Here is a 27,367-nt window from a genome sequence, read left to right as displayed (position 1 = left end):
GGGGGTGGGGGAGGAAGGAACATCAATTTGTTGTTCCATTTATTTATGCATTTATTTGTTGATTCTAGTATGTACCCTGACCGAGGATTGAACCTGGTGTATCAGGGCAATGTCCTAACCAACTGAGCCAGACCAGCCAGGGCTCATCCTGGCTTCTTTTTTTTTTTCTAAAAAAAAAAAAAAATATATATATATATTTTATTGATATTTTACAGAGAGGAGGAAGGGAGAGAGATAGAGAGCTAGAAACGTCAATGAGAGAGAAACATCGACCAGCTGCCTCTTGCAAACCCCCTACCGGGGATGTGCCCGCAACCAATGTACATGCTCTTGACCGGAATCGAACCTGGGACCTTTCAGTCCGCAGACCGACGCTCTACCACTGAGCCAAACTGGTTTTGGCTCATCCTGGCTTCTTAATCTGGCTTCGTAGAGTACCCCTTAGACTTCCTAGGAATCAGTGTTCTCAGCTCTGGAATATGTCTCTTTGGATCACCTGACCCTATCACAAATCACTTCTTAAGTGAAACAGCTCTAGTCCCAGAAGTCTCGTGACCACATGCTCAGGTGGAAGGAGCACAGGCCTTGGAGACAGACTGCGCAAGGTCCAAATCAAGGCTCTGGTACTTTGTCTTGGGCCTCAAATTTCCTTATCCGTAAAACAGGGATATTTTCCTTTTTAACAGTGTTGTAAAGATTAAATATATAAATACAGAATCTAGAACAGAGTAAATTGCTAGCAGATACTCAATGAATGACAATATTTTATTTTCACAATTTTGTTTAGGGATTAGCAACAGGTAGAAAAAAATGGCATTTAAAGTTAAAATAAACTGTTCAAGTTCCTGCTCTCTATGACCCCTGGCAAATCACTCATCTCTCTGAGTCTCACCACTGGTATGTCACAGGTAGCAATAAAGACTTCATGAGAACATACCTTTAAGAACTCTGTAAGCCATACTGTTACCTGAGCCAGGAATTATTTTCTTCCCTTAAATAAATTCCCGATCTCAGCCTACATGGCTCAGCTCCAGGGTTTCATGCTCCAAGAAACTTTTTCTTTAATGATCTCTAAAATGTAAAGGATATGGCTTTCATGTTCTGGAAATTGTTTTAAAAAAAAAGAAGAAGGTCTAAATGTAAAAGAACTAAGATACTAAGTGAAAATAAGCCATGGAACACATAATTATTCCATTTTTATGTTTAAAGACAAAAAAAGAAGTAACCCTGTCACACCTTTGCTTAAAAACCCCTTCATGATTCCCACTGCAGCCAAGTGAAGTTCAAGCTCCCTATCTGGCATTCAAGCTTCTTCATTATTCGGGGCTTCTCCAGCCTCATCTCCCACAGACCAGCCTGGCCATCCTATGAGCCATGGGTTCCATCTATGACGAAAGTGCCCCATACCATCTTTCTCTAGATCTCAAACTTCAGCACGCTTCAGAATCATGGAAGATTTGTTAAAAAAGATTGTAGGCCCTACCCACAGAATTCCTGATTTAGGTCTGAGGTGGGCTCAAGAATTTCTATTTCTAATTCCCCGGTGATACTGAGAAGCTGTTCTAGGAACCACTTTCACAGCCACTGCCTTTACTTCATCACCTGTATATAGGCTGACAGAACATGTTGGTTTGCCTGGAACTGAAAGCCACAGGTGGCCGAAAACCCCACAATACAGGGAAAACTGGGATGCTAGTCATCCTACCTGCACAAAAGTCTTTTCCAGGTTGTGCCTATGGGATCTTTACTGCTAATGTCAACAGTCCTGTATGACCAGGCCAACAAGAAGTGCCTGAGAAAGGAGTTCCATCAGCCTGACTGATTTTCTGCTGGAATAAGAACATTTAACCAAGTTTTCAAATTCTGACTCCTCCAAACATACTCTCTTTATTCCCTTCAGAGAACAGGCTTTAGTCCCTGGTCCTGTAAACATTTAATACAACGGATGTGTGATCAAACTAAGTATTCCATAACCCTGCCCTGTGTGGCTGCAGTGAGTTTATAGAAGGAGAAGTCGGGACAAACGCAGTGAGCACATGTGAGCTTCTTACTCAGTTCACACAAGTCTTGTGTGGCCAGTGGAGCTCTCGGTGACTTCCGAAGGGTGCCCAAGACACCAAAGAGTAGGGACCTCGGGAAGGACTGAAGATGCTTCTGCTCGCTGTTGGTCATGGCCAGTCGTTTTCATTAGCTGGGCCTCCTCCCTCACAGGGTCAGAGGTCAGAGAGCTGATAGCGCCGCACCAGGCCATCTCGGCAGCATGTGTAGATCTGCTTCTCCCACGTGGCTACCTGGAATACCAGAGTCACAGCTCACAGTAAGCCTGGAATTCTCCCATTCCAGACAGATAGAGCCTTGTCGTTCACCCCCACTACAAGGAAGTCAGAAGTTTTGTTTACTTCAAAGACAAGAAAATAATTACATCTGTATGTATTTTTAAAATGGCTAGCCATTATCAAGAGCACTATGATTAGAAACACTAATTAGCCAAGTAGAGAGCAAATCCATTAGTGTTGTGCCTGCTTAGAGAATCTATACCTGGGAGGAGATAGATGGTCCATAATGGCTCTTGGTATGCCTGAGCCTCATAGAATTATACACAAAAGAAGTTCTCAACATGTGCCTTTTTTCTGAGGAGAATTTCATAGACTCACAAGAGTCTGAGACCCAAAGAAGGTTAAGAGCCACTAAATTAGTGAAAATAGCATTAATTCAGGAGTTAGCTGAGTCTCAGGTTTGCTTATGCATAACTGCACGACCATGGGCCACTTTCTCAACTCCTCTGGGCCCCAATTTCCTTATTTGTAAACTGAAAATGATTTATTAATTCACAATATAGAACACTATGCAGAAACTTTTAGAAATAAAGTGTATCTATATGCATTTGTCTGGAAAGAGCTCCAAGATGATAAATAAAAAAAACAAGTGCCTGGCTGGTTTGGCTCAGGAGATAAGAGTGTTGGCCTGCGGACTGAAGGGTTCTGGGTTCAATTCTGGTCAAGAGCACATGCCCAGTGTTGGACATGCAGGAGGCAGCTAATCAATGATTCTCTATCATCATGTTTCTCTCCCTTTCCCTTCCTCTCTGAAATCAATAAAAATATATTTAAAAAAAAACAAAGTCATAAAGGCAATATATATAAGATGATCCTGTTATGTACAAACTAAGATAAAACTGTATTATTTACATAAATACATAAGCACAAAAAAACAGTCTTGAAAGATATGTGCCAAACTGTCAATGCTAGTAACTTCTGGAAAGTTATTAGCGTGGCTCAGTGGTTGAGTATTAATCTATGAACCAGATGGTCAGAGTTCAATTCCCAGTCCGTGCACATGCCCAGGTTGCCGGCTGGATCCCCAGTTTGGGGTGTGCAGTAGGCAGTTGATCAATGATTCTCTCTTATCACTGATGTTTCTATTTCTCTCTCTCCTCTCCTCTCCTCTCTCTGAAATCAATAAAAACATCTTTTTTAAAAACAAAAACTCTAGGCATGTATTAATTACACAATTTTTTTAAATTATAAGAAAAATAGGAGTAATAATACCTATACTTCAAGAAATGAAAACACTTAATGAGATAATACATGTAAAACTCCCTGCACAATAACTGGTCAATATTATTTCCCTTTATTTTTCTCTTTCCATTCTAATCAAATTAAAAATCAGTCTTGAACTTTAAATAATAATAATATCTAATATTTATAGAGTATTTTTAAATATATATTTTTATTGATTTCTGAGAAGAAGGGAGAGGGAGCGAGAGATAGAAATATCAGTGATGAGAAAGAATCATTGATTGGCTGACTCCTGCACACCGGCTACTGGGGGTCAAACCTGCACGCAGGCATGTGACCTGACTGGGAATCGAACTGCTACCTCTTGGTTCATAGGATGATGTTCAACCACTGAGCCACTGGGGTATACAGTACTTTAAATTTACAAGGAGCTTTCATATACATTATCCCAGTATTATCCTCATTTTACAGATGAACTGACAGATAAGAGGTGAAGTGATTTTTCAAGTTTCTAGATCTAGTAAGTGATTAAGTAATTCCTGACTCAAAATTCTGATTTCTTTCTATCCCATCTCTAAGTATTTTATCACCATAAAAATCACAAAGTGACTGGATTCAGTCCCCTCCAAAGCTCTACAATAGATCCCAGGTGAGAATCATCAAGGCTTAGTCTCCAGTCAGGCCTGTACCTTGTACACAGGGTCACAGTCAGCCCCAGTAAGCTCAATGACATGGTCTAAGTCTTGCTGGACAATGAAACAGCTTCCATCACCTAAAAGGCAGAAAGAAAATTTAGAAAAGTGAAGAGAAATCTGCAAACAAAAGTTTTTTTTTAAAAACCTCAATATTTTAGCCGAGACCGGTTTGGCTCAGTGGATAGAGCATCGGCCTGCGGACTGAAAGGTCCCGGGTTCGATTCCGGTCAAGGGCATGTACGTTGGTTGCGGGCACATCCCCAGTGGGGGGCGTGCAAGAGGCAGCTAATCGATGATTCTCTCTCATCGATGTTTCTAAATCTCTGTCCCTCTCTCTTCCTCTCTGTGAAAAATCAATAAAATATATTTAAAAATAAAAAATAAAAAAATAAAAATAAAAACCTCAATATTTTAATTTATTTCTGTATGTCACTAGCATAAAGAAGATTGCCCTAAGATATGGAAAGGCAAACAGGTTTCATTATGTAGACCAACTGTGAGGACCTATAGTGGCTGCCTAGAATGCTAGGCTACAGAGGAGCTGAAGGTCAGTGCCTTCTGCGGGAAGAAGGTTTGTCTTTGAGGAGCAATACCTGCCAAGGGCACAGAGCAAGCAACTACAGAGTTATATATCTGTATGCAAACTTATCCTAAGCAATAACTTTTAACAGCACCAACTACATAGTGGGCACTAAGTTAAATGCTGGAAATAATACAATGAATAAGGCATAGTCACTACTGTCAAGGAGCTTGGACTGGAGGGGGACATAGACAATTACAATGTAGGGAGATAAACACTATGTGATAAGCACAATATGGCAAACAATTGTGGAGGACCACGCCGCTAGCACAGCCACAGACCAGACGCTTAAACCTATGTTTAACTGAATTGCATGGAACCATTCTCTTGATTGGCCCTGGACCCACCTTGGCTAGCAATGAATCCGTCTCTGAATCTCAGCAGGGATAGAACTGGTGCTCCTGATCTGTGGATGACTTGTACTGGATCCCTAGGATGCACAGTAAAAGGGGCAATTTTAGTTTTTTTCTTCAAAAGCAATGCCTGACTGTATAGTACTAACCACATAATAGCAAACAGGATATAAGTAGAGATTAAATATTCATATGGCTTCTTTCCTGCAAGATAATTAAATGGTAGATCAAGACAACCCATTCTAAAATACTGTGGAGTGAAAACAAAAAACAGTAAAAAAATAAAATAAAATACTGTAGAGTGAATCTAAATCTGTCTCTAAACATATCATTGAACTGAATAAGCCTGGTCACCACCAAAATCTCCAGTTTTGGGGGAGACTTTATAGTGTAAACAATATGTAAATCTTTTTACTTCTAGATAATTAAAACAGTTGTGGAATATTAAAATTGTCAGGACTCTAAAAAACAAAACAGAAAGGTGAGTGAACATCAATATTATATATATATATATATATATATATATATATATATATATACACACACACACACACACACACACACACACAGAGGAGAAAAGGGAGTGGGAGAGATAGAAACATCAATGATGAGAATCATTAATTGGCTGCCTCCTGCATGCCCTCTACTGGGGATCAAGTTTGCAACCTGGGTATGTGCCCTGATGGGGATAGAACCATGACCTCTTGGTTCATAGGGTGACACTCAACTACTGAGCCATACCAGCTGGACAAGAGTAGTTTTATAATAGTGATCAGAGAGTCCCTATCTCCAGGAAGGCAAAAACAAGTATAAAAATAAAGTAACTTAACTTATGGAAGAAAAGGTATAAGCTAGTCATTCTTTAAAAAATAAATAAATAAATAAATAAATATATATATATATATATATATATATAGATATATATGTATGTATGTGTATATATATATATGTATATATATATATATATTTTTTTTTATTGATTTTTTACAGAGGAAGGGAGAGGTATAGAAAGTTAGAAACATCAATGAGAGAGAATCATCGATCAGCTGCCTCTTGCACACCCCCTACTGGGGATGTGCCTGCAACCAAGGTACATGCCCTTGGCCGGAATTGAACCTGGGACCTTTCAATCCTCGGACCGACGCTCTATCCACTGAGCCAAACCGGACTAAAGAGGTTGGAATTTCTTCACTGCTTTTGGAATAAAGTTCAAAGTCCTTAGGCTGGTACATAAGTCTTTTCTAAGCAAACTCCCACTTTCCTGTCTGTTGCCCTGTCTGCTGGGGACATATCTGTCATATCAAACTATTCAGAGGTCCCTGAAAGTGCCATACTTTCACACGCCTTCATGCTTCTCTATATGCTATTCTACCCTTTTGTCTTTACTTGATAACTCCCCACTGGACAAGATGCAATTAAAGCCTCATCTTCTTGGGAAGCGATCTCACCTTCTTCCCTCTCCTTGGTGCTTCCTCATATCCCTGTCAGACACTGATCACACTGTATCATGACAGTCTTTTACTTATTGGGTGTTACTACTAGACTCCAAATGCCTCAAAGTCAGAATTTATATCTTGTCTGGTTTTCAGTGCCCTGCACAAGGCCTGGTGCCCACAGAAGCTATTCAATAAATATCAGTTGAACAAAGGAAGAAATAGAGAGAGGAAGAAGGTGTAGACATGTTAAATCCTGGGACAGAAGGGTTTTCTCTGGATAGCGTTAAGATCAGAATAAGGCTTGTTTGAGATAGGTTATGATAAAAGCTAAATAAAGAACCAGAGCTGGCTTATTTCAAACTGAAAAATGATCAATTTTAGGCCAACCCAGATCAAATACCATAAAGAAAATTAGTCGGTGTTGGTGGCAGAGTAGTAAGCATACTGCCTTCCATAAAGAAAATTACTGAGCTCCTTAAAATTAAGTTTTACACAATTTTAAAGTGAAATATTAGTTCATGTTTAACCTTAATTTCCAAAGTAATCACCACAATAGGACATTCATGACAGTATGAATCAAACCACCTTTTAATGATTCAAAGAATGATAATAAGGATTCTAGTAATAAGAAGAACAATCAGACAATTCACATCAGAAAACCTTTATAAATGGAAAAATATACCCTTGATTCAATAATCACCTATATGCTATGCTAAACCAATGTTAAAGCCAAAAAAATTTCCACTCTGTAGAAGGGCTACATCATGCAAAGGGATGGTGACTCACCTTGGACTCCTCACATCCAGCTGATAAATGTTTCCATCCTGTGTCCCAGCTAAGAGCAAGAAGCCAGAGAGAAAAGTACAGCAGTTGAAGGCATCTGAGCCAATAAAGAGGAATACCTGGGAACAAGTAGGAGACAAAAATGCTGTTAAAGCTTAATTTGTTTCCAGAAATAAACAGGCACCAAAAAATAAAAATTTTACTATTTTTAGAGATATTTTCTTTCTTCCCCCTTTAAGCATTCCTGTTATTTATTTATTTATTTATTTTTAAGAATCAAATTTCCGCTCTAGCCAGCTTGGCTCAGTGGATAGAGCATGGGCCTTTAGACTGAAAGGTCCCAGGTTCGATTCTGACCAAGGGCACATGACCAAGGGCACATGCCCGGGTCGCGGGCTCTATCCCCAGTAGGGGGCGTGCAGGAGGCAGTCAATCGATGATTCTCATCATTGGTTTCTCCCTCTCTCTCTCTCCCTTCCTATCTGAAATCAATAAAAATATGTTAAAAAAAAAAAAAAAAAGAATCAAATTTTCTGCTTTATTTATTTTTTTTAATCCTCAACGAGGATATTTTCCCATTGATTTTTAGAAAGAGTGGAAGAGAGAGGGAAAGACAGAACTATGGATGTGAAAAAAGCATATCAATTGGTTGCCTTCTGCATGGGCTTGGGCCCAGGTCAGGGAAGAGTCTGCAACTGAGACACATGCCCTTGACTGGAATCGAACCCGGGACCCTTCGGTCCGCAGGCTGACATTCTATCCACTGAGCCAAACTGGCCAGGGCCCTTTAAGCATTCTTGATCTAAACCAGGCCCTCACCTCATCAACAACTGAGAAAGAAGCACTCCCAGGATTTCAGGAACCTGAGGTTGGCAGAGGACTTCAGCAGTTTATATAATACCTTAGTCTGAGGCAGCAATTTTCAAACTACTACCCCTCAACACATTGACTCACAGAATACTCAACATAAATCATTCTTTTCCCTCTTTTCATTACAACTTTCCATTTGAGAAACACTTGCAATGCACACATTTAATATTTGCTGCATGTCACTTATAACCACATTTTGAAGGGAGATAAATTTGTAGGAAAAAAAACTAACCTTAAATAAACTGGCAACTTAAAGAATCACAATTCTCCTTATGTACTTGAGAAAAGCAATTATCAGATTTTTATTATTCCTGTTAGCTGACATTGATCATTTCTCCCCTGAATGTTCTAAAAAATAAATACACAAAGCAAAACAAAAATCCCTGATTTAAAAGCCAGCATGTAAATTCAGAGTGCAAAGGCAGTATGATAAAAAATAGTGATGTTCCTGGAACAACTTTGAATATGGAAACATTACAAATACAATGAACTAAGGAGATAAAATGAAAATACACAGCTTATGGCCAAACCAAATCATTAAAATTATCTGGTGATGGAGTTGAAATTTGAAAAACCTAATCCCAGGGAACTCAGTTTAATTAAAAACACAATATGCTCAGCAAAACTTCAGAGGATGAAAGAAGGAAATTCAACTAATTCTTCTATAAAAGATATTATGATCATTATTTAGAGCCCTGAGTGTGTGAGTTCTTTACTCAGAATTTCTTCATGTTACCTGAGAGGTGGAAAGGAATCTATAAAACCTATCATTTTATAACAGCACACGGAGGCCCAGAGGAAAAGTGACTTGCGGTAGAGCATGTAAGCCTCATCACATAACCCTATGAGGTAAGTCCTACCAGGCCCAGTTTAATGATGAGGAAACAGGGTCAGACAGGTTAAGAAACCTGTGTGATGTCATAGTCATTAAATGGAAGAGCTGGAATTTAAAGGTTGCTCTATTCTAAATTCCATGCTATTAATCACTAAATGAACTGCCTCTCACTCATGCAGCTATCTCAAAAGTGTACATGCAGAGATGTTTCTCAAACAGCCTTCCAAGAATCAGAGTGACCCAGCTTTCCCTAGAGTTCAAAGAACTTAGAGGAACCACTTGCCGGCTGCCTGCTCTGTAGTCCCAAGCACTGAAGTTTCTTATCTTCCCGGGCCAACAGCAGCATTTTCGATTCTGTTCCAACCTCCCGTTCACCTGCATGACACATGAGCTATGTCAATAACTGGTTGATCAGCTGGCAGTACCCAGAAAGCAAGACACTGATAGTTGTTTACTGAATTACTCTGTTAGTGATTCACTCATTAATTTTTTAAAAAGTACTTTTATTAAATTTTAAAGAGCAAGGAAGGGGAGGCGGAGAGAGAGAGACAGAGAAACACTGATTGGCTGCTGCCCATGTGCCCCCTATCCGATATTGAGCCCACAATCTAGGCATGTACCCTGATCGGGACTCAAACTGGCAACCTTTTGGTGCACTAGTCGATGCCCAACCAACTGAGTCACACCGGGGTCAGGCAGTGTAAGGGTTTGTGATAAACCATGGTAAAGGGTTAAGATTTTAATATATGTGTAAAAGGAGGCCACTGGAGAAGAGTAGGGACAAAGAACAGTGACATGACTTGATTAATGTTTTTTATTATTTATTTATTTAATATATTTTATTGATTTTTTTACAGAGAGGAAGAGAGAGGGATAGAGAGTTAGAAACATCGATGAGAGAGAATCATCGATCAGCTGCCTCCTGCACACCTCCTACTGGGGATGTGCCCGCAACCAAGGTACATGCCCTTGACCAGAATCGAACCCGGGACCTTTCAGTCCGCAGGCTGACGCTCTATCCACTGAGCCAGACCGGTTTCGGATGATTTATGTTTTTTAAATGACCACAATGGTTGCTCTGAGGAGAACGGATTATAAGAGAATAGTACAAGCAATAGATGATTGATAGATTGGACCAGGATACTGGTAGGAGGGAGAATGGAAGGGAGAGGGCAAGGTAGAAAAATTCAAAGCACTCTGAAGGTAGAGTAGACTTTGCTGATGTGGGACATGAGGAAAGGCAGGGGTGGACTGTGAATGAATCCCAGGCTTTGGGCTTGAGCAATGGCAAGATGGGGAAAACAGATTGGGGCTGGGGGAAGAAATAAAACACTCTTTGTCAGACAAGGTAAGTTTGAGCTATTAGACATTTAAACAGAGTCTAAAACACAGGTGAGAGGCCTATACTTAAATGTACTTTTGGAAATCACCAGCTTAAATATAATACTTAAAGCCATGATCACCCAGGGAGAAACTGTACTTAGAGCAGAGGGCCCTCCAATACTTAAAGGAGAACAAAGGAGATTTATAAAAGGAGACCAGGAATCAGCAGCCAGTGAGATAGGAAGAAAAGCAGTATAGTGTGGTATCACGGAAGCCAAGACAGAAAAGTTTCCCGAGAAGAAGGGCTGACATTGAACTCTAGAAAATTCAGAAAGAAAAGCACAGAGAAGTAAAATTGGATTAGGCAACGTGGAGTCACTGGTGACCCTGCCCTAACTCCCATCCTGCCATCCTTCTTCTTATTTTTTTTAAGATATATTTTATTGATTTTTACAGAGAGGAAGAGAGAGGGATAGAGAGCCAGAAACATCGATGAGAGAGAATCATCGACCAGCTGCCTCCTGCACACCCCCTACTGGGGATGTGCCGTAACCAAGGTACATGCCCTTGACCGGAATCGAACCCGGGACCTTTAGTCCGCAGGCCGACGCTCTATCCACTGAGCCAAACCAGTTTCGGCCATTCTTATTCTTATCTGTCCACCTGGAATCCATCCTTCAAGATTCAAGTCATCTTTTTTTGTGACAACTTTCACATCAACACTAACCCAAAACAGTGTCTTCTTCCAAGAATCACTAAGTTATTTCAGCCAAAAACTTATTGTTCTTTGTTTTATAGGTATTCATCTAATCTGATATTAAACTGTAATTATGCAAATGCACTAACTATGACACAGTTCTTTTGTAGATTTTAAAGCAACAGAAACAGAGTAGGTTTGCAATAATATTAATCTTATGGTGAAAATAGAAATACCAGCTATAGAGCAAAAAAGGAAGAAGAAGAAAAGGAGAAACTAAGGCTAATACTGAAGGGGCCTAAGGAAACAAAATAGCTCATAGATCATTATCAACTTACTGGGCACCTGGTCAGGGCAGCCGAGGTTGATGGAGTTGTCAGCAGCACCCACAGCCACTCCGTTGATGGAAGAACCACAGTCTGCAATGACTCCCAGGCAGGCTGAGCGCCCACAATCCCAAAGTCGTGCTGTTCCATCTCGAGAACCAGATAACACATTCCTCCCCCGATCGACAATGGCTGTATCTAGGATACCTGGCAAGAGAAAAAAAAAGATCCTGAGGTAGAATAAGTGATAAAGGAACTTCAAGAGCAGAGAAGACAGATCTGCATAAATGACTCCATTCCTTCACAAACATACTGGATATATACTACATGCTGGGCACGGTCAAGTGCTAGAAAAAATAAATAAATGGAACAGAGTCCCTGCCTCCCATTGGTTCAAACTAGCTGTGAGAGACAGACATGGAAAAAGCGTTGGATTTAATTTTTAGTGGGGTATCCTAGAGCAGTGTTTTCCATGATTTTATTTTGGCTTTAAAACCTGTTTTTTAAATAAAAATTAAGTAGACATCTTAGAGTTCCATTTGGAAAATCCCTTTTAAAAAGATCCTGGTGCTTCCATTGAGAACTAATTGAAATGGTTAGTCTCCCCAACTTAAAAGAAAGAATATGACTTTTGGTCCAGCCAAGATGGAGTAACCCCATTCCTCCCAGGTTCCTCCTCTCACAACTAAAAAAAACCTGGACATAACAACACCCAAGCCTAGGAAGACTGAAGGTTGGAAAGAAGGCAGACCATCTAGGGACCTCAGGACTTGAGCAATGAGTTCCCTGGACTTCCTTATTGCTTCCCACGTATACTGGACAGGACTCTGCAGAAGTCTGCGACATGCAGCTGGTTAAAAAACCAGACACAAGACCATCTTTCCTTCCCTCCAGCAGCCACAGCCATGAAGGCTGAGCTGTGCAGTTTCAGTGGGCACAAGATTTACCCCAGACACGGGAGGAGCTATGCCAGGACCAACAGGAAGGATTTCCAGTTTCTTAATGCAAAATGCGAGTGGGCCTTGCTTTCCAAGAGGGATCCTTGACAGATAAACTGGACTGTCCTCTACTAAAGAAAGCACAAAAGGGGACAGGAGGAAGAAATTCAAAAGAAAAGAACCCTCTGTGCAGTCACATTCCAGAGGGCCATCACGGTGCATCTCTTGCTGATATCATGGCCAAGAGGAACCATGTCCTGAAGTTAGGAAAACTCAACGAGAACAAGCTATCAGGGCTGCCAAGGAAGCAAAAAAGGCTAACCAAGCATCTGAAAAGACAGCACTGGCTGCTGACAAGGCTCCCACAAAGGCAGCACTAAGCAGAGGATGGTGAAGCCCATGAAGATTTCTGCTCCCCGTGTTGGTGGAAAATGCTACGTTGGCAGATGAGATTCTTAAATAAGGACCTGACTATAACTAAAAAAAAATAAGGAAAAATACTCGCATGCTGGGTTTTAAAAATAAATAAAAATAAAAAACCAGGCACAGTTTTAAAAAAACAAATAAATTCCAAAAAAAAGTCTGTTGCCCCTCGCAAAAGATGGGAAAAGGGTAGCCTTCAGAGCAGAAAATCTGTTGGCCATATCTACCCCACTCAAACAGCAGGAGGAAAACTGCGACTTCCCCCTCACCCAAGGTTTCCATGGGGCTGAATAGGGAATGACAGCAATCAAATTTCCCCAGTGACACTGACCAGGCCCAGCTAGGTATTGTCAGCGGGGTTCAGGGGTGAACTGAATCTCTACCCTCACCTGACACAGCAACAGGTGGAAAAGAGGTAGAATGAGATAGTGACAAATAGCACCCCATTTTCTCCAATCACCCTTCATACCTCCTTTGTGACCTTTGAAGGTTGCCACACAGCTAGCATCTTCAGCTGACCAGATCTTCAGCTGGGCATCCATTCCCCCACTCAGAACCACAAGGCCTGATGGGAAAAACCTGCAACAATTCACATCAAACACATGTCCTTCCAATACTCTCTGGAAAAACAAAAGAAAATTCCAGGCTAGTACTTTTGTCCATCCCTTGATGTTCTCTTACCTCCCATATCCTTGATCCCTTAAAAGAATTATCTACGTGCCGAAGCCGGTTTGGCTCAGTGGTAGAGTGTCGGTCTGTGGACTGAAAGGTCCCAGGTTTGATTCTGGTCAAGGGCATGTACATTGGTTGCAGGCACATCACCAGTAGGGGTTGTGCAAGAGGCAGCTGGTCGATGTTTCTCTCATTGACGTTTCTAGCTCTCTATCTCTCTCCCTTCCTCTCTGTAAAAAATCAATAAAAATATATTAAAAAAAGAAAAAGAAAAAAGAATTATCTACATGCTATACTTGCATGCTGGGTTTTAAAATGAAGGAGGTCCAAATAGCTCCTCCTCTTTAGCTCATTTGTCTACCAGGTAGTGTTCTAAGAGCTAGGCTCCCTTTCCGGCTTTGGCTACAGATGTGGATTTGAACTCCATGGCTCTCACAGCCATGTGGAAAGCAATAAGGGAGTCTAGTTCTACATATAAGAAGCTGAGGAGGGCCCTAGCCAGTTTAACTCAGTGGAGAGAGCATCAGCCTGGGGACTAAAGGGTCCCAGGTTTGATTCCGGCCAAGGGCACATGCCCAAGTTGCAGGCTCAATTCCCCCCATCAGGGGACGTGTAGGAGGCAGCCAATCAATGATTCTCTTTCATCATCTCTCTCTCTCCCTTCCTCTCTGAAATCAATAAAAATAAAAAAGCAGCAGCAGCTGAGGAGATTGGGGGGCTATGCCATACAATTAATATAATAGCTTAGCTACTCTCTCTTAGAAACCATCACTGAAGGCAGTTTATACCAAGGGACCACACACTTAGACATTCGCTGGCCTGGCTCCTCCACTGTCCCAGCCCCAATTTGATCTGCAAATCACCTAGCTTGAGGATGGTTTTCAAATTTAAGAAGGAAACAAAGATCCACTGAAGTGCAGTGGTACTATATTTATAGAAAGAGACACTCTTCTTTCCATGACCCCGTCTGAAGGTTCTGAGACCACCCTTCATGCACAAGACCCTGAAAGTGCATCCAAAGCCTTACTCTGAGCTCTCCATTGGAGGCCTGCCAGATTTTCATGCTCCCATCAGCACTAGAAGACACTCCAAGGCCTCCTCCACTGGAAATGTCCAGGCACGTTATCTGTTCAAAAGACAAAACAACCGGTGTTACTAATAATAAAATGCTCCTCTTTCCCCGGAGTATGTTATAAATAACCCGTTTCACACTCCTCCAAGACTTATCCCAACACAAAGGACATGTGTTTCATGTAAAGGTTGACTATCACCAATTTCCCAACAAGGGTAAAGCCAATGCCTTTTATTTATTGAAACAAAAGGGGCAGGCTGGGAGAGGTCAATGGGGGGAAAGAGGGACAAACTTTCCACAATAAAGATTAAAAAAAAGATATTGAAGTAAAAATAAGATTGTTTATATGCTAACCCAATATGATTAATGTCCTTGTAAAAAGAGGAAGTTAGGACACAAACACACAGAGTGAAGACCATGTGAGGATACAAGCAGAAGATGGCTATCTACATGCCAAGGAGAGAGACCTCAGAAAAACCAACTTTGTTGAAACCTTGATCTTGAATATTAGCCTCCAGAATTGTGAGAAAATAAATTTCTGTTAAGCCAAAACAAAACAAAACAGGAAAAAACATACAAAAAGATCCTATATAATAAAGAGCTAATATGCTAATTAGACTGGATGGCAGAATGACCTTCCAGAAAGACCAGTGGGCCGGAGGGGGAAGGCAGGGCTGCAGAGTTGCAAGGGCGGAGGCAGCCTGGACTGCGAAAGCCTACTCCTGTATGAATTTCATGCATTGGGCCTCTAGAATACTTATAATCATCTGTAGTTTCTTGTTTCAGCAATGAAGTTTTCCCTGTCCCCATATCATTTTCCATAGTTTCCATCTTTTGCTATTTTATTTTAAAATTAATATACCACTCCTAATTCTTAGGAACCCACTTACACAAAAGACAGTCTTCCAAGATGCTCCAAAAGAATTCAAGGAAAAGCAAAGTAAGTTGCTTTCAATTTTCTACTTCACATTTCCTCTGAAAATCCTAATTATTTGTGTATGTGTGATTCTGAATAAGAGAATCCCCAGATTTACTTAAGTGGTTTCAATATGAGCAATCACTTCATGAATAAGCCATGATCAGAATGCCAAGTCTCCTTCATATTATATATATTCATAAATACATACCCTTTTTATTTAATAACACCCAGTTGCAAATATTTCAGAAATGTAAGACAGACATATTCCCAGCAACAATGATTCACATATGACCTAAATTATTAAGGAAAAAGTAGGGACTTTTGCAGTAATTATCCAACCTTCCATTTTACTTTGCTCTTTGACAGTTAAGCCATTATAAATAGGATTAGCAAGAACTAAAGGAATATGTCAATTCTAACATTTTCTAAGATTTTTTCTTCTTCATATTGGTTTCTCAGAATATAATAAAAGAACTGTTAACTTAATTGTGAAACATTTAATTTTAGGAATTATGACAACTTAATTTACATCACATTTTATCATTTATAAAACTCTTTCAAATACATTGAGCCATGATAGAAACCTAGGTCAGAGTCTAAATCTAAAGATCTATTCCTTAGTCAAAACAAAAGAACAAACATAACAAAACAAAAGAACAATGGAATAATGCTAAATACTGGATAAAGATGACAATTCAAGCCAGTGAGATAAAGGACGAATTACTTTATAGTGCTGTGACATGCTAATCATTTCAAAAAGAATTAAGTTAGATGTCTACTTCAAACCAAATAACAAAAACAAAGTTTAAAATGTAAAATGTAAAAAATAAAAATTAAAAGAAAACACTATATTTACACTTTTTTTTTTTTTTTATGAGTGAAAAAATTTTTGCATTTATTATTGCTTAAGTTGTGATTAATCTCCATAATTACTCTCTTTTAAATCAATTGAGGAAAATCAGTGAATGGCCATTTGTGCACTTGTGTACACACTAAGTTACTCAGCATTTTGGAATAAAATCTAAACATTGTTTACTCTGTGACAGGCATTGCTTTGAGAACTAAGTTTTAATCCTCATATTTCCTAATAAAATATATTTTACTATTCAGATTTTACAAATAAGAAATTTAAACTGAAAGTGATAAAATAATGTATCTAAGGCCACACTGCTAATAGGTGACAAAGTAAGGATTTAGCATAAGCTTTATCTGGCCTTGAAGTGTACCTTGCAAATGCACGTGGTGTTACTGCTTAGAGCACTTACATCCAACATTCTGTCCTCACATTCTTTTAGAGCAGGAAACGTTAATGTTTCCAATCATATATTCTTTACCATGAAAATAGGAATAATGAATAAGAATTTTCAAATTCTAGCAGTGCCCCCAAGAAATAATTCTTAAGATACTGATGCATTTCAGAAATGTAGATAAAGTGCAGTGGATCATTCCGGAGGCTGGAAGTCTGAGATCAGTGCCGGAATGATAGGGTTCCAATGAGGTCTTCCTGCCTTGCAGAGGCTGGCTTCTCATTGTGAATTCATATGGAAGAGGGAGAGAGAGACAGAAAGATGAGAGAGAGAGAGAGAGAGAGAGAGAGAAAAGAAGAAAAAGAAGAAGAAGAAGGAGGAGGAGGAGGAGGAATATATTTACACTTTTAATTAACACTTATTTTATGTTTACTATGCTCCAGACACAATTCTAACTGCTTCAATCCTCATAAAAATCCTAAAGATATACATTATTTTTACCGCCATATTATAGTAGTCTGTAGCACATGGTATGTGGCTTAAGGTTACACAGTAAGTGGCAGAATCCTGGGAGTCAAATCAATGAGTCTGTCTCATCCATTATATTATTCAATTAAAGTAACTTTATGTATATAATCATGTACTACTCTAAGCAAGATTCCAAAGGCAGTTACCAAAGGAATAAATTGATAGGTTTTTATTATCCAAAACCCAGTAAGTAGCTAAAACATTTATAAGAACATTTCATTTCAAAATTCCTTTCTCTAAGATTACAAGTGAGTGGTTTGTACATATATTCTACTAGAGATCCAGTGCACAAAATTTGTGCAGAGGGAAGTGGGGGGGGGGGGCAGTTCCTCAGCCCAGCCTGCACCCTCTCTCAATCAGGGACCCCAGAGATCAGGCCTAAGCTGGCAGTCATCCTCTTCGCAATCCAGGACCACTGGCTCCTAGCCATTCGCCTGCCTGCCTGTCTGCCTGATCACCCCTAACCACGCTGCCTGCCTGTCTGATCACCCCTAACCACTCTGCCTGCCTGCCTGATCTCCCCTAACTGCTCACCTGCCTGCCTGATTGCCCCTAACCTCCTCTTCTCAGCCCCTGCCGCTGTGGCTTCATCCAGAAGGACATTTGGAATGAGGTCCGGAAGGTCATTCGGCTGTCCAGTCTAATTAGCATATTATACTTTTATTATTACAGATGTGGTCTCAAGTACCAGTTTTGTCTAACATTATCATACTTCATCAGCTGTTATCTTATAATCAGAGAAGTGAACCACATTAATTATGAGTGTTTACAGCACTAAACAAGAAGATAAAATGAAAAATTAATTAATGATATTACATTTCTCCTCATTTTATCAAAATACTTACACTCTTTGCATGAATTCTGGAAAAAGTAGTGTATGGTGTCAAAAACTTCGAAGATGCATTTTCTTTTGGACATGAAATATGAATACTTTTCTAAACAGAAAGGAAAGGATGAAATACATCAGTAAAGCTATTCCAATTAAATTAAAGCCTCGTAAAGAAAATGTTAGGACAACAGGAAATTCTCATCTTTTAAGTGTGACCTCTCTAATCCTCCTTCCCCAGCCCACAAAACTACTGTTCCCTTATAGAGTACTAGTAGTCTTTTCACTGCAGGGGCTGCAATGTAATTGGCATCACTGAGATGCCATTATCTTTTTATGTTAAGACAAATCAATACTAAAATACAGCTGACAAACATGAGAACATCACTTTTTAGAAGAAAATTTAATATCAGCACTCTTAATTAGCAGTGGGGCAAGGAACAGGATAAAAAAATATGAGAAAATAGCACCAGCCCTGAAACCTAGACTAAAGGACTAGTCTAAAAATAAACTTGCTGCCTATAAGAACTTTTAGATAAAAATGCTAGACTACTGTACAGTTACAATGAAAACTGGTAAAGTAAATATGGTACATTCTTACAACGTGTAGGGCCTGGTCACGCTTGCAGTACCCATTCCCACGTAGGACTTACACTGGCTGTACATATTTTTAGACTGATCATCTTCACATCCATAGCTGTATTATGTGTTTTGCCTGGTCATTATCACATATCTTCCAGCTACTCTAGCAAGATAACACTAGTGACAGAGTAAGAAATTATACCTAGAACCAGATGTTAGATTCAGGTGACATGATTTGCTGAAGGCAGTCTTTGTAACCATTACAAGTACGTATGTTGGTATTTCTAGGTAGCATGTGTAGAGGTATAAAAGGCTTAGCAAACCCTTTCTCAAGGATTTGGTAAGACATTCCTTACTCTAAGCCAGTGTTTCCCCAACTTTTTGACATATGTGTACCCCTTCTATAATTTTTGTAATGCTGAGTACCCCTCGTACTCATGAGAGCGTAGAATTAGGAACAGCTAAGCACGGTGAAGTGCATATCCCCACCAAACTCCGGTGCAACGCGTACCCCCACCAAGCTCTTCCCGTACCCCTGGGGGTATGTGTACTACACTTTGGGAAACACTGCTCTAAGCGGTAGGATACCAACACCAACATCTCCTACACACAGCTGAGGAGTTGCACTCATCAAATGGCCCCAAACCTATTAACTATCTTTTCCATGGAAGTACTTCAAAGTTTCTGAAAATTCTGCTGTGCAATGAAAATATCTTCAATAATCAAGATTTTCAGAACTTCTTTATAAGGCTAATCTATGTACAACAAGCACAGTCCCCACAGTTCATTAGAAAGAACAGTTTCAAAGTCATAATATTGTTATCATTGAAAATCAATATACTCTTATTACAAGTCTTCTACGCCTTTAAAAATACAATTAGAATATCTATACAAACAGTACTTTCTTAGCCAGCATATCTATGCCTGGCTGCCTGCAGGCTTTTCATTAAATGAGTTTTTGCTTCTAACCGCGTGACAAAGCCCACACGCTGCCAGAGAGCTGACCTGGATTTGGAATTGTCTCTGTACCTAAAACTAAAGCGTCAGCTAAACTCTCCTTGCTAAATATTCATTTCAAGCAAGGATGCGGGGGCTCTGAGAGCTTTAGTGATCAGGCCTCTGTAAGTATTGGTTTGTTCTCAGAAGAGTTCCTTTCCTTGGGCTAATTATGGAAAGAATTCAAGAATCAGTGGTTTTTCTCCTGCTTATCAATCCTGCAAATCAACCTTTGACCCATACACATACTATGAAGGAAGATAAGTGTTGAACTACCTTCCAATGTCAGGAGTAGAGAGTCATGCTGTTAATGAAAATATTTTAAAGAAAAGCTGCAGAAGGTATCAAAACATACAGAATTTAGGGGTGAGGGGATAAGAAGGGGGAGTGTGAGTATTCCATACTAAGGTAAAATTCAAAGTCAAACTTTTTATCTTCAGGGGTTAGGTTTTTAAGCATACTAACAGATCTGTTTTAAAGAAAAATGTAGCAACATCAAATAGCAAAGTGACTCATGGCAGTTAGGAAACAAATGAATGTTTAACCATAAGCACTTACTGTCTGACCCAACAGGTACACAGCAGAAATTAACAATGATGTTGGAAGGTAAGAATTGTATCAGGGCCTGAGTATGAAGGGAAGAAAGGAAGTCAGCACCCAGGCTATGGATAGATACCAGTGAAACACCTAGAAAAAATGTAGGCTTGCAAGGCGGTATTAACTTGCAAGGCGGTTACACATATTTTGGGTTTCAATTCCGACATGCAGGCTAACTAGCTTTGATTATTAGGGATTAATGAGTCTGTTTGTTTATCTACAAAATGGACATTAAAAATGCTAATCCCAAAAGACTATTTTGATAAACAACAATAACTCATTTTTATAATATTCTACAGTTTCATTCATATACAGTCTCACTACCCTCTAATCAGCCTACAAGGAAGAATATTAATTAGGTTTTTAAAAAATATATTTTTATTGATTTCAGAGAGGAAGAGAGAGGGAGAGAGAGAGAGAGAAACATCAATGATGAGAGAGAATCATTGATTGGCTGCTTCCTGCATGCTGCACACTGGTGATCGAGCCTGCAACCTGGGCATGTGTCCTTAACCAGAATCGAGCCCAGGACTCTCCAGTCTACAGGCTGACACTCTATCTACTGAGCCAAACCAGCCAGGGCTTATCTCTGTTTTATAGATGAGATGAGAAAACTAAGGCTCGGGGAACTAAGTTATTTGTCCAAAATATCTTTTCTTTTTTTAAAATTTAAATTTTTTGGAGTGACATTGATTAATAAAATTATATAGGTTTTAGGTGTATAATTCTATATAATACACCATTTGTATATTGCACTGTGTGTTCACCATCCTAAGTCAAGTCTCCTTCTGTCATCATTTATTCCCCTTTACCCTCTTCTACATCCCTCTGGTAATCACCTTACTGTTGTCTATGAGCTTGTCCAAAATCATTTTGCTAGTAAGTATCAGAGTTAACTATGAGCTGGACTCAGATCTTCTGACACTTTCTACAATTCCAAAGCTGTCTATAGAAAACAAATATAAGATATATAATAACATGTAGCCTATCACCCTCCACAGAGGGTAATGAACATTAGCTAAACATCTATGTAAAAAAATAATGTATTTGCTATTCTTGTCACTATACCAGAAATGTTTACAACTAAAAAAGTTTAATTACATTAAAAAAAAGAAAAAAGAGTTTACCCATCTCACCAGAGCATATTGACTGCAGCCATCAGGATGAATAAAGAAAATCAGATAATGGGTTCTTAAAGACCAATGAGAAAAACTATTAAGTACTTGGTGAAGGCCTAGGTCTTCATCAAGGCCTAGCCAGACATATTATAGTGCTCTGCCATACAATAAGGTAGATACTAGCCATATAAGATTACTGAACACTTAAAATATGGCCAATGCATATGAGGAACTGAATTTTTTAAAAAAAAAATATTTTATTGATTTTCCACAGAGAGGAAGGGAGAGGGATAAAGCTAGAAACGTCGATGAGAGAGAAACATCAACCAGCTGCCTCCTGCACACCCCCCACTGGGGATGTGCCTGCAACCAATGTACATGCCCTTGACCGGAATCGAACCCGGGACCTTTCAGTCCGCAGACCGACGCTCTACCACTGAGCCAAACCGGTTTTGGCTGAATTTTTAATTTTTTAAGTATGTGAACCTATATTCTCAACTGTAAATTTTTAAAACCTAAACACATCATCAAGTATTTCCAATAAAAAAAATTAGAGTCTATGCCTAGCTGGTGAAGCTCAATGGTTGACCTATGACCTAAGAATCAGCTGTAGGAGGCAGCTGATCATTGTTTCTCTCTCATCATTGAGGTCTCTCTCTCTCTCCCTCTACCTTCATCTCTGAAATCAATAAAAATATATTTCAAAGAAGTAATTTCATTAATTACAGATAGAAATGTTTGATATATTGGGCTAAACAAAGCCCCAAAATAAAGAGAACATATTCATATTTATATGAAAAAAATATATATATATATGTGTGTGTATATATATATATATATATATATATATATATATATATATATATATTTTTTTTTTTTTTTTTCCCCAACCACAACCCAAAGGGGCTCTTTATGGAATATAAATTAAGAATGTTAGCCCTGGCCGGATAACTCAGTTGGTTAGAGCATCATCCCAAAATGCCAAGTTTGCAGGTTTGATCTCCAGTTAGAGCACATATAAGAAGCACCCAATACATGCATAAATAAGTGGAACAACAAATCAATGTTTCTCTCTTTCCCTTCCGCTCTCTCTCTAAAATAAAAAATAAAAATTAAAAAAATTTGAGGATTCTGAACTTCTGGAAAATATTTGCAATATGCATGATAGATGAAAGTTAAATAAAATATATTATTAGAGCCGAAACCGGTTTGGCTCAGTGGATAGAGCGTTGGCTTGGGGACTGAAGGGTCCCGGGTTTGATTCCGGTCAAGGGCATGTGCCTTGGTTGCGGGCACATCCCCGGTAGGGGGTGTGCAAGAGGCAGCTGATTGATGACTCTCTCTCATCGATGTTTCTAACTCTCTATCTCTCTCCCTTTCTCTCTGTACAAAATTAATAAAATATATTAAAAAAAAAATATATATATATATTATTAGAATAATTTCACTTGTTTCTTTTAGGCTACTAGAAAATTTAAAATTATATATGTGGCTCACATTATTTATCTGTTGGAAAGCACTGACATAAGGGAAGAGGAAGTTTTATTACATCTAAATGTATATGTAATTACAAAAAAAAATCTTTGACATTCAAAAGCAGTAAAAACTGTGATTGTTGTACAAATGACATGGAGATGACACTGACACATAGATAACAGTATAAATATATATATATTTTAAAATATATTTTATTGATTTTTTACAGAGAGGCAGAGAGAGGGATAGAGAATTAGAAACATCGATGAGAGAATCATCGATCAGCTGCCTCTTGCACACCCCCTACTGGAGGGTGTGCCCGCAACCGAGGTACATGCCCTTGATCAGAATTGAACCTGGGACCTTTCAGTCCACAGGCCAACGCTCTATCCACTGAGCCAAACCGGTTTCGGCAACAGTATAAATATTTAAAGTAGATGTATAGGAACAACCATATATATATGAACATGGTGCCATCTAGAAGACATAAAAACCTACCTTGCTTATTTCATTCACAATGAATCCTTCTGAAGCTGTAATCTCTGGGATGCCATCGGGGCCAATTCCTTGACAAGTTAGGTTGCCATACAAAGTTGGTTTCCCTATATAGCACAAAAGAAGAATGTCTCAAAAAAATAAGAATTTAACATTTTTCTTCTTGAAGACCCAATTCAGGCAACTGTACTAGTATAGATGGTAGGATATTGATTAATGAAAGAAAAACATGAGGCGAAGTGGAAAGAACACTAGCCTAAGCGAAGCTAATTTGGGAGAACTATATTCAAAGGCTAAAAACTAGAGACAAAGATTTCGAGATATAATGTACTATTTGTAGAGAAAGCTACCAATGTGATCTAAACCTAAGTTTTACTGGCCATGAAATGGCATTCTTCCAGGATGAAAGGTGAAGATCAATGTGAATGTATGTGCTTATCCACAGTATCTCTCTATATAAAAGGCTAATATGCAAAGTGTCACCTCAGGAATTCGACCAGGAGTTTGATTGCTCACTATGATGTGTGCTGAACACCAGGGGCGGCATGGAACATGGCAGGTGATCAGTGGCTGCGGTGGGGCTGAGGGAGGGAGGGAAGGATAAGATGGGAAGGCGGGGAATTGAGTAGTGGTGGCATGTGTGTGGCAAGGGAAGGAGGCAGGGAGGCGGGGAACCTGGCTGGCCCTGATCACCAGCCAGGCCTAGGGACCCCACCCATGCAACAATTTCATGCACCAGGCCTCTAGTATACATATAATACAGAGCAAAGAGCTAAGCTTCATTAATCTGAAAAAATGTACTTAAGTAAAACACTGCTTTTGCAATAATATGGGCTAAATAAGATATTATTCTACACAAACACATGTGTCAAACACAAGGCCCGCGGGCCAAATCCGTCCTGCCAGGCCTTGCAATGTGGCCCGCACCGTGCTGTCATCACTGCACTCCGCTGCAGTTTCCATCACAATGACAGTTTATATATTGTATATTTATAAATATACATATAAATATATATATTGTATATTTCTTATAGAAATATATTATATATATAATATATTTCTATAAGAAATATACAATATTTATATATATTTATATATAAATATATAATATATATTTATATATATATTCTAATATATATATTTCTATAAGAGCCCATAATACTCTGTTTTACATTTCTGACCTCCCACTGGACTGTTAAGTCCTAGAGTTCAGAAACTAGTAGGTTGCTATAAATTTTAAAAAATATATATTTTATTGATTTTTTACAGAGAGGAAGAGAGAGGGATAAGAGAGTTAGAAACATCGATGAGAGAGAAATATCAACCAGTTGCCTCTTGCACACCCCTTACTGGGGATATGCCCACAACCAAGGTATATGGCCTTGACCGGAATTGAACCTGTGACCTTTCAGTCTCCAGACCGACGCTCTATCCATTGAGCCAAACCGGTTTTGGCGGTTGCTATAAATTATTCAGCAAATAACTATTGGTACAAAACTAAAATTCTGAGAGTAAGAGGAAACTAAAAACCATCATGGATTCACAGATGGGGGGGCTTCCTAGAGAGGGCGAGTCTTTGAAAGAAAGACAGGACTAGGCAGAAGATAAGGGAAAGGAAACTCCAAGTCAGGGAGGGGACATGTCAAGAACAGAAAAGAAAAAACAAGGAAAAAGGAGTCATCAATTAACATACTAGTTTGGTTACAACCATCAAGGAAAAGGTAGCTGAAGGACATTAATATAGAAACTCACAATCTAGGGTAGAGGTTTGGACTAGAGAAGATCTAGTGAAGAAGCTTTTGGTAAGGAAGTGGCATGAAATGCTAGTTCAGAAATATGCTGCAAAAATAGGATTGAGGAATTCTGTTTTCTTGTCCCATTCCATGAGTACTGTGCAAGGACTCTTGGCCAGGAGAAAGTAGGACAGCTTTCTCCTCCACTAAAGGGAATGTGTACAGACTTAAGGATATTACCTGGAGGGTGACAGCTCAGCCAGGCCTCCCCTTCATCCTTCCTATGAAGAAAGACAAAGCCTCATTAGGCTCACTCAACATTGAAAAGGATGCCACTGATGCAAGGGGAGAAAAATAGCATAATTTTCAACTTGGCCATAGTACACAGACATGATCTAGTCTAACATCTCATCCTGGCATAAATTATTCTAAGACAAACTTAGTTTACTTGTTAAAGAAATATTTGTGGATTAAGTGTTTAATGCATATAATGGAATTTACTATTCATTAATAGCTGCACAGCTTTGAAAGATAAAGAATATATTAATTTCGCCAAAACCGGTTTGGCTTAGTGGTAGAGCGTCGGTCTGCGGACTGAAAGGTGCCGGGTTCGATTCTGGTCAAGGGCATGTACCTTGGTTGCGGGCACATCCCTGGTAGGAGGTGTGCAAGAGGCAGCTGGTGGATGTTTCTCTCTCATCGACGTTTCTAGCTCTCTATCTCTCTCCCTTCCTCTCTGTAAAATATAAGTAAAATATAAATAAATAAAAAAGGATATATTAATTTCGATCATTGGGGGATTACTATAAGCCAGTCCCTGTGCAAGACACTTTGCATATAGCATTATTAATCTACACAATTTAATAAGATATCTTTTTTAAAAATATATATATTTTATTGATTTTTTACAGAGAGGAAGAGAGAGGGATAGAGAGTTAGAAACATTGATGAGAGAGAATCATCGATCAGCTGCCTCTTGTACACCCCCTACTGGGGATGTGTCCGCAACCAAGGTACATGCCCTTGACCGGAATTGAACCCGGGACCCTTGAGCCCACAGGCCGATGCTCTATCCACTGAGCAAGACTGGTTTCGGCTAATAAGGTATCTTTTATTATTTCCATGTTAAAGATAGAAAACAAACAAACAACAGAAGCTCAGAGAAGTGACTTGCCCAAGGTCACCTACCTATGAAGCAGGAACTGAAACCTGACTAGTATAGGCCTGTGTTCCACCACCTTACAGACTTTTTTTTTATGTTCTAGAATGCACCTCCCAACCATTTAAATCAATATGTCACCTAGGGTACTGGGAAGGGGCATAGGCTTTAGCTTGCCAGCATCTCTCTATCACTTATTTGCTGCACAATCTTGGGCAAGTTTCTTCCTCTGATCCTGATCCTGCATTCTCTCACAGGCACCGAGTGGCCCTCAAATAAATGTTAGTGTTCTTCCTTTGGTATTTATCACCTATTCTGTGTTGCAGGAAGTAATGTGTTCTTTTAATTTAGCCCACTTAGTAAGGTGTACCAGTAAGTTTCTTAAACGCAGGAATGTTATTCATCTTCACCACTGTTTCAATTTGAAAAACCTTATTAGTAATAATAGTTGCCCTTCATGGTACTGCAGTACTCATCCCGGCGCTAGAGAAATATTTGTTAAATAAGTGAACGGTTTGCTGTGCATTCCCCATTAAACTGTCAGCTCGAGGGCAGGAACTACCCCTTCCGTGTAGAAGACCCATCTGAACTGCATCTGAACAGCACCGTGCATCTATCTGGGTGGGTCTGGACCTGGTGGGTGCTACATGGTTTACTGAATACAATTGTCCAAAATGACAAACACACTCAACGACCCTGTGGTGGTGGCAAGGGCTGGGACTTTCGCAAATAGCTGACGATCAATAAATATCTGGGTCTCCTGCTTCCCAGTTGTCCAGTCTTTCTCTCCAACTCATTGATCCTCGTTCTGATGCTGGAATCTCAGCACGCTCATGTGTCCCCTTAGCCTCAGGGTAGCTCTTCTGAGAATGAAAAAACAATGGCCATGTGGGTTTGAGACTTCTTTCTCTAGACCCAGTGCTCCCTCAACCGCTGATGCGGTAACTCCTATGGACATCCTGGGTCGGGCATAGGTCTCAACGAAAAGAGCACCATCACTCCCCGCCTCCTTGGTCCCGGCTCTACGATTGGATTCACCTGAGGGCTTGGGCCCAGTCGCTCTGAATCCTCAAAGGCGCCGCCATCTTGACCACGCCTCCACCAACCCGCTCTTCCGCTCTTTCCCGGAAGTGGCTCCTCCGGAAGGGCTGCGGCCAGTGCGGAGGGCGG

General features: G+C 39.6%; 1 protein-coding gene, 1 long non-coding RNA gene and 1 pseudogene across 2 annotated transcripts; 2 read left to right on the top strand and 1 right to left on the bottom strand.

Annotated features, from left to right (window-relative positions):
• Window positions 1–746: 746 nt before the first annotated feature.
• Window positions 747–27,362, bottom strand: PAAF1 (proteasomal ATPase associated factor 1). Its single transcript, XM_036426661.2, has 12 exons — window positions 27,236–27,362; window positions 25,279–25,319; window positions 23,309–23,412; window positions 18,061–18,150; window positions 14,477–14,575; window positions 13,247–13,397; window positions 11,429–11,623; window positions 9,354–9,445; window positions 7,369–7,484; window positions 5,141–5,223; window positions 4,208–4,290; window positions 747–2,291 (listed from the first exon to the last, which is right to left on the bottom strand). The coding sequence occupies exons 1-12, from the start codon at window positions 27,280–27,282 to the stop codon at window positions 2,214–2,216; spliced, it is 1,179 nt and encodes a 392-aa protein (XP_036282554.1). The 5' UTR covers window positions 27,283–27,362; the 3' UTR covers window positions 747–2,213.
• Window positions 2,214–7,576, top strand: LOC118712689. Its single transcript, XR_004986106.1, has 2 exons — window positions 2,214–2,317; window positions 7,335–7,576. It is a non-coding gene; the product is annotated as an uncharacterized LOC118712689 (long non-coding RNA).
• Window positions 11,623–13,249, top strand: LOC118712686 (annotated as a pseudogene).
• Window positions 27,363–27,367: the final 5 nt, after the last annotated feature.

This window comes from Pipistrellus kuhlii, unplaced genomic scaffold (genome assembly GCF_014108245.1).
Source record: "Pipistrellus kuhlii isolate mPipKuh1 unplaced genomic scaffold, mPipKuh1.p scaffold_m20_p_9, whole genome shotgun sequence".
Classification (NCBI taxonomy): domain Eukaryota; kingdom Metazoa; phylum Chordata; class Mammalia; order Chiroptera; family Vespertilionidae; genus Pipistrellus; species Pipistrellus kuhlii.
This window is presented reverse-complemented; position numbering and strand designations above follow the sequence as displayed.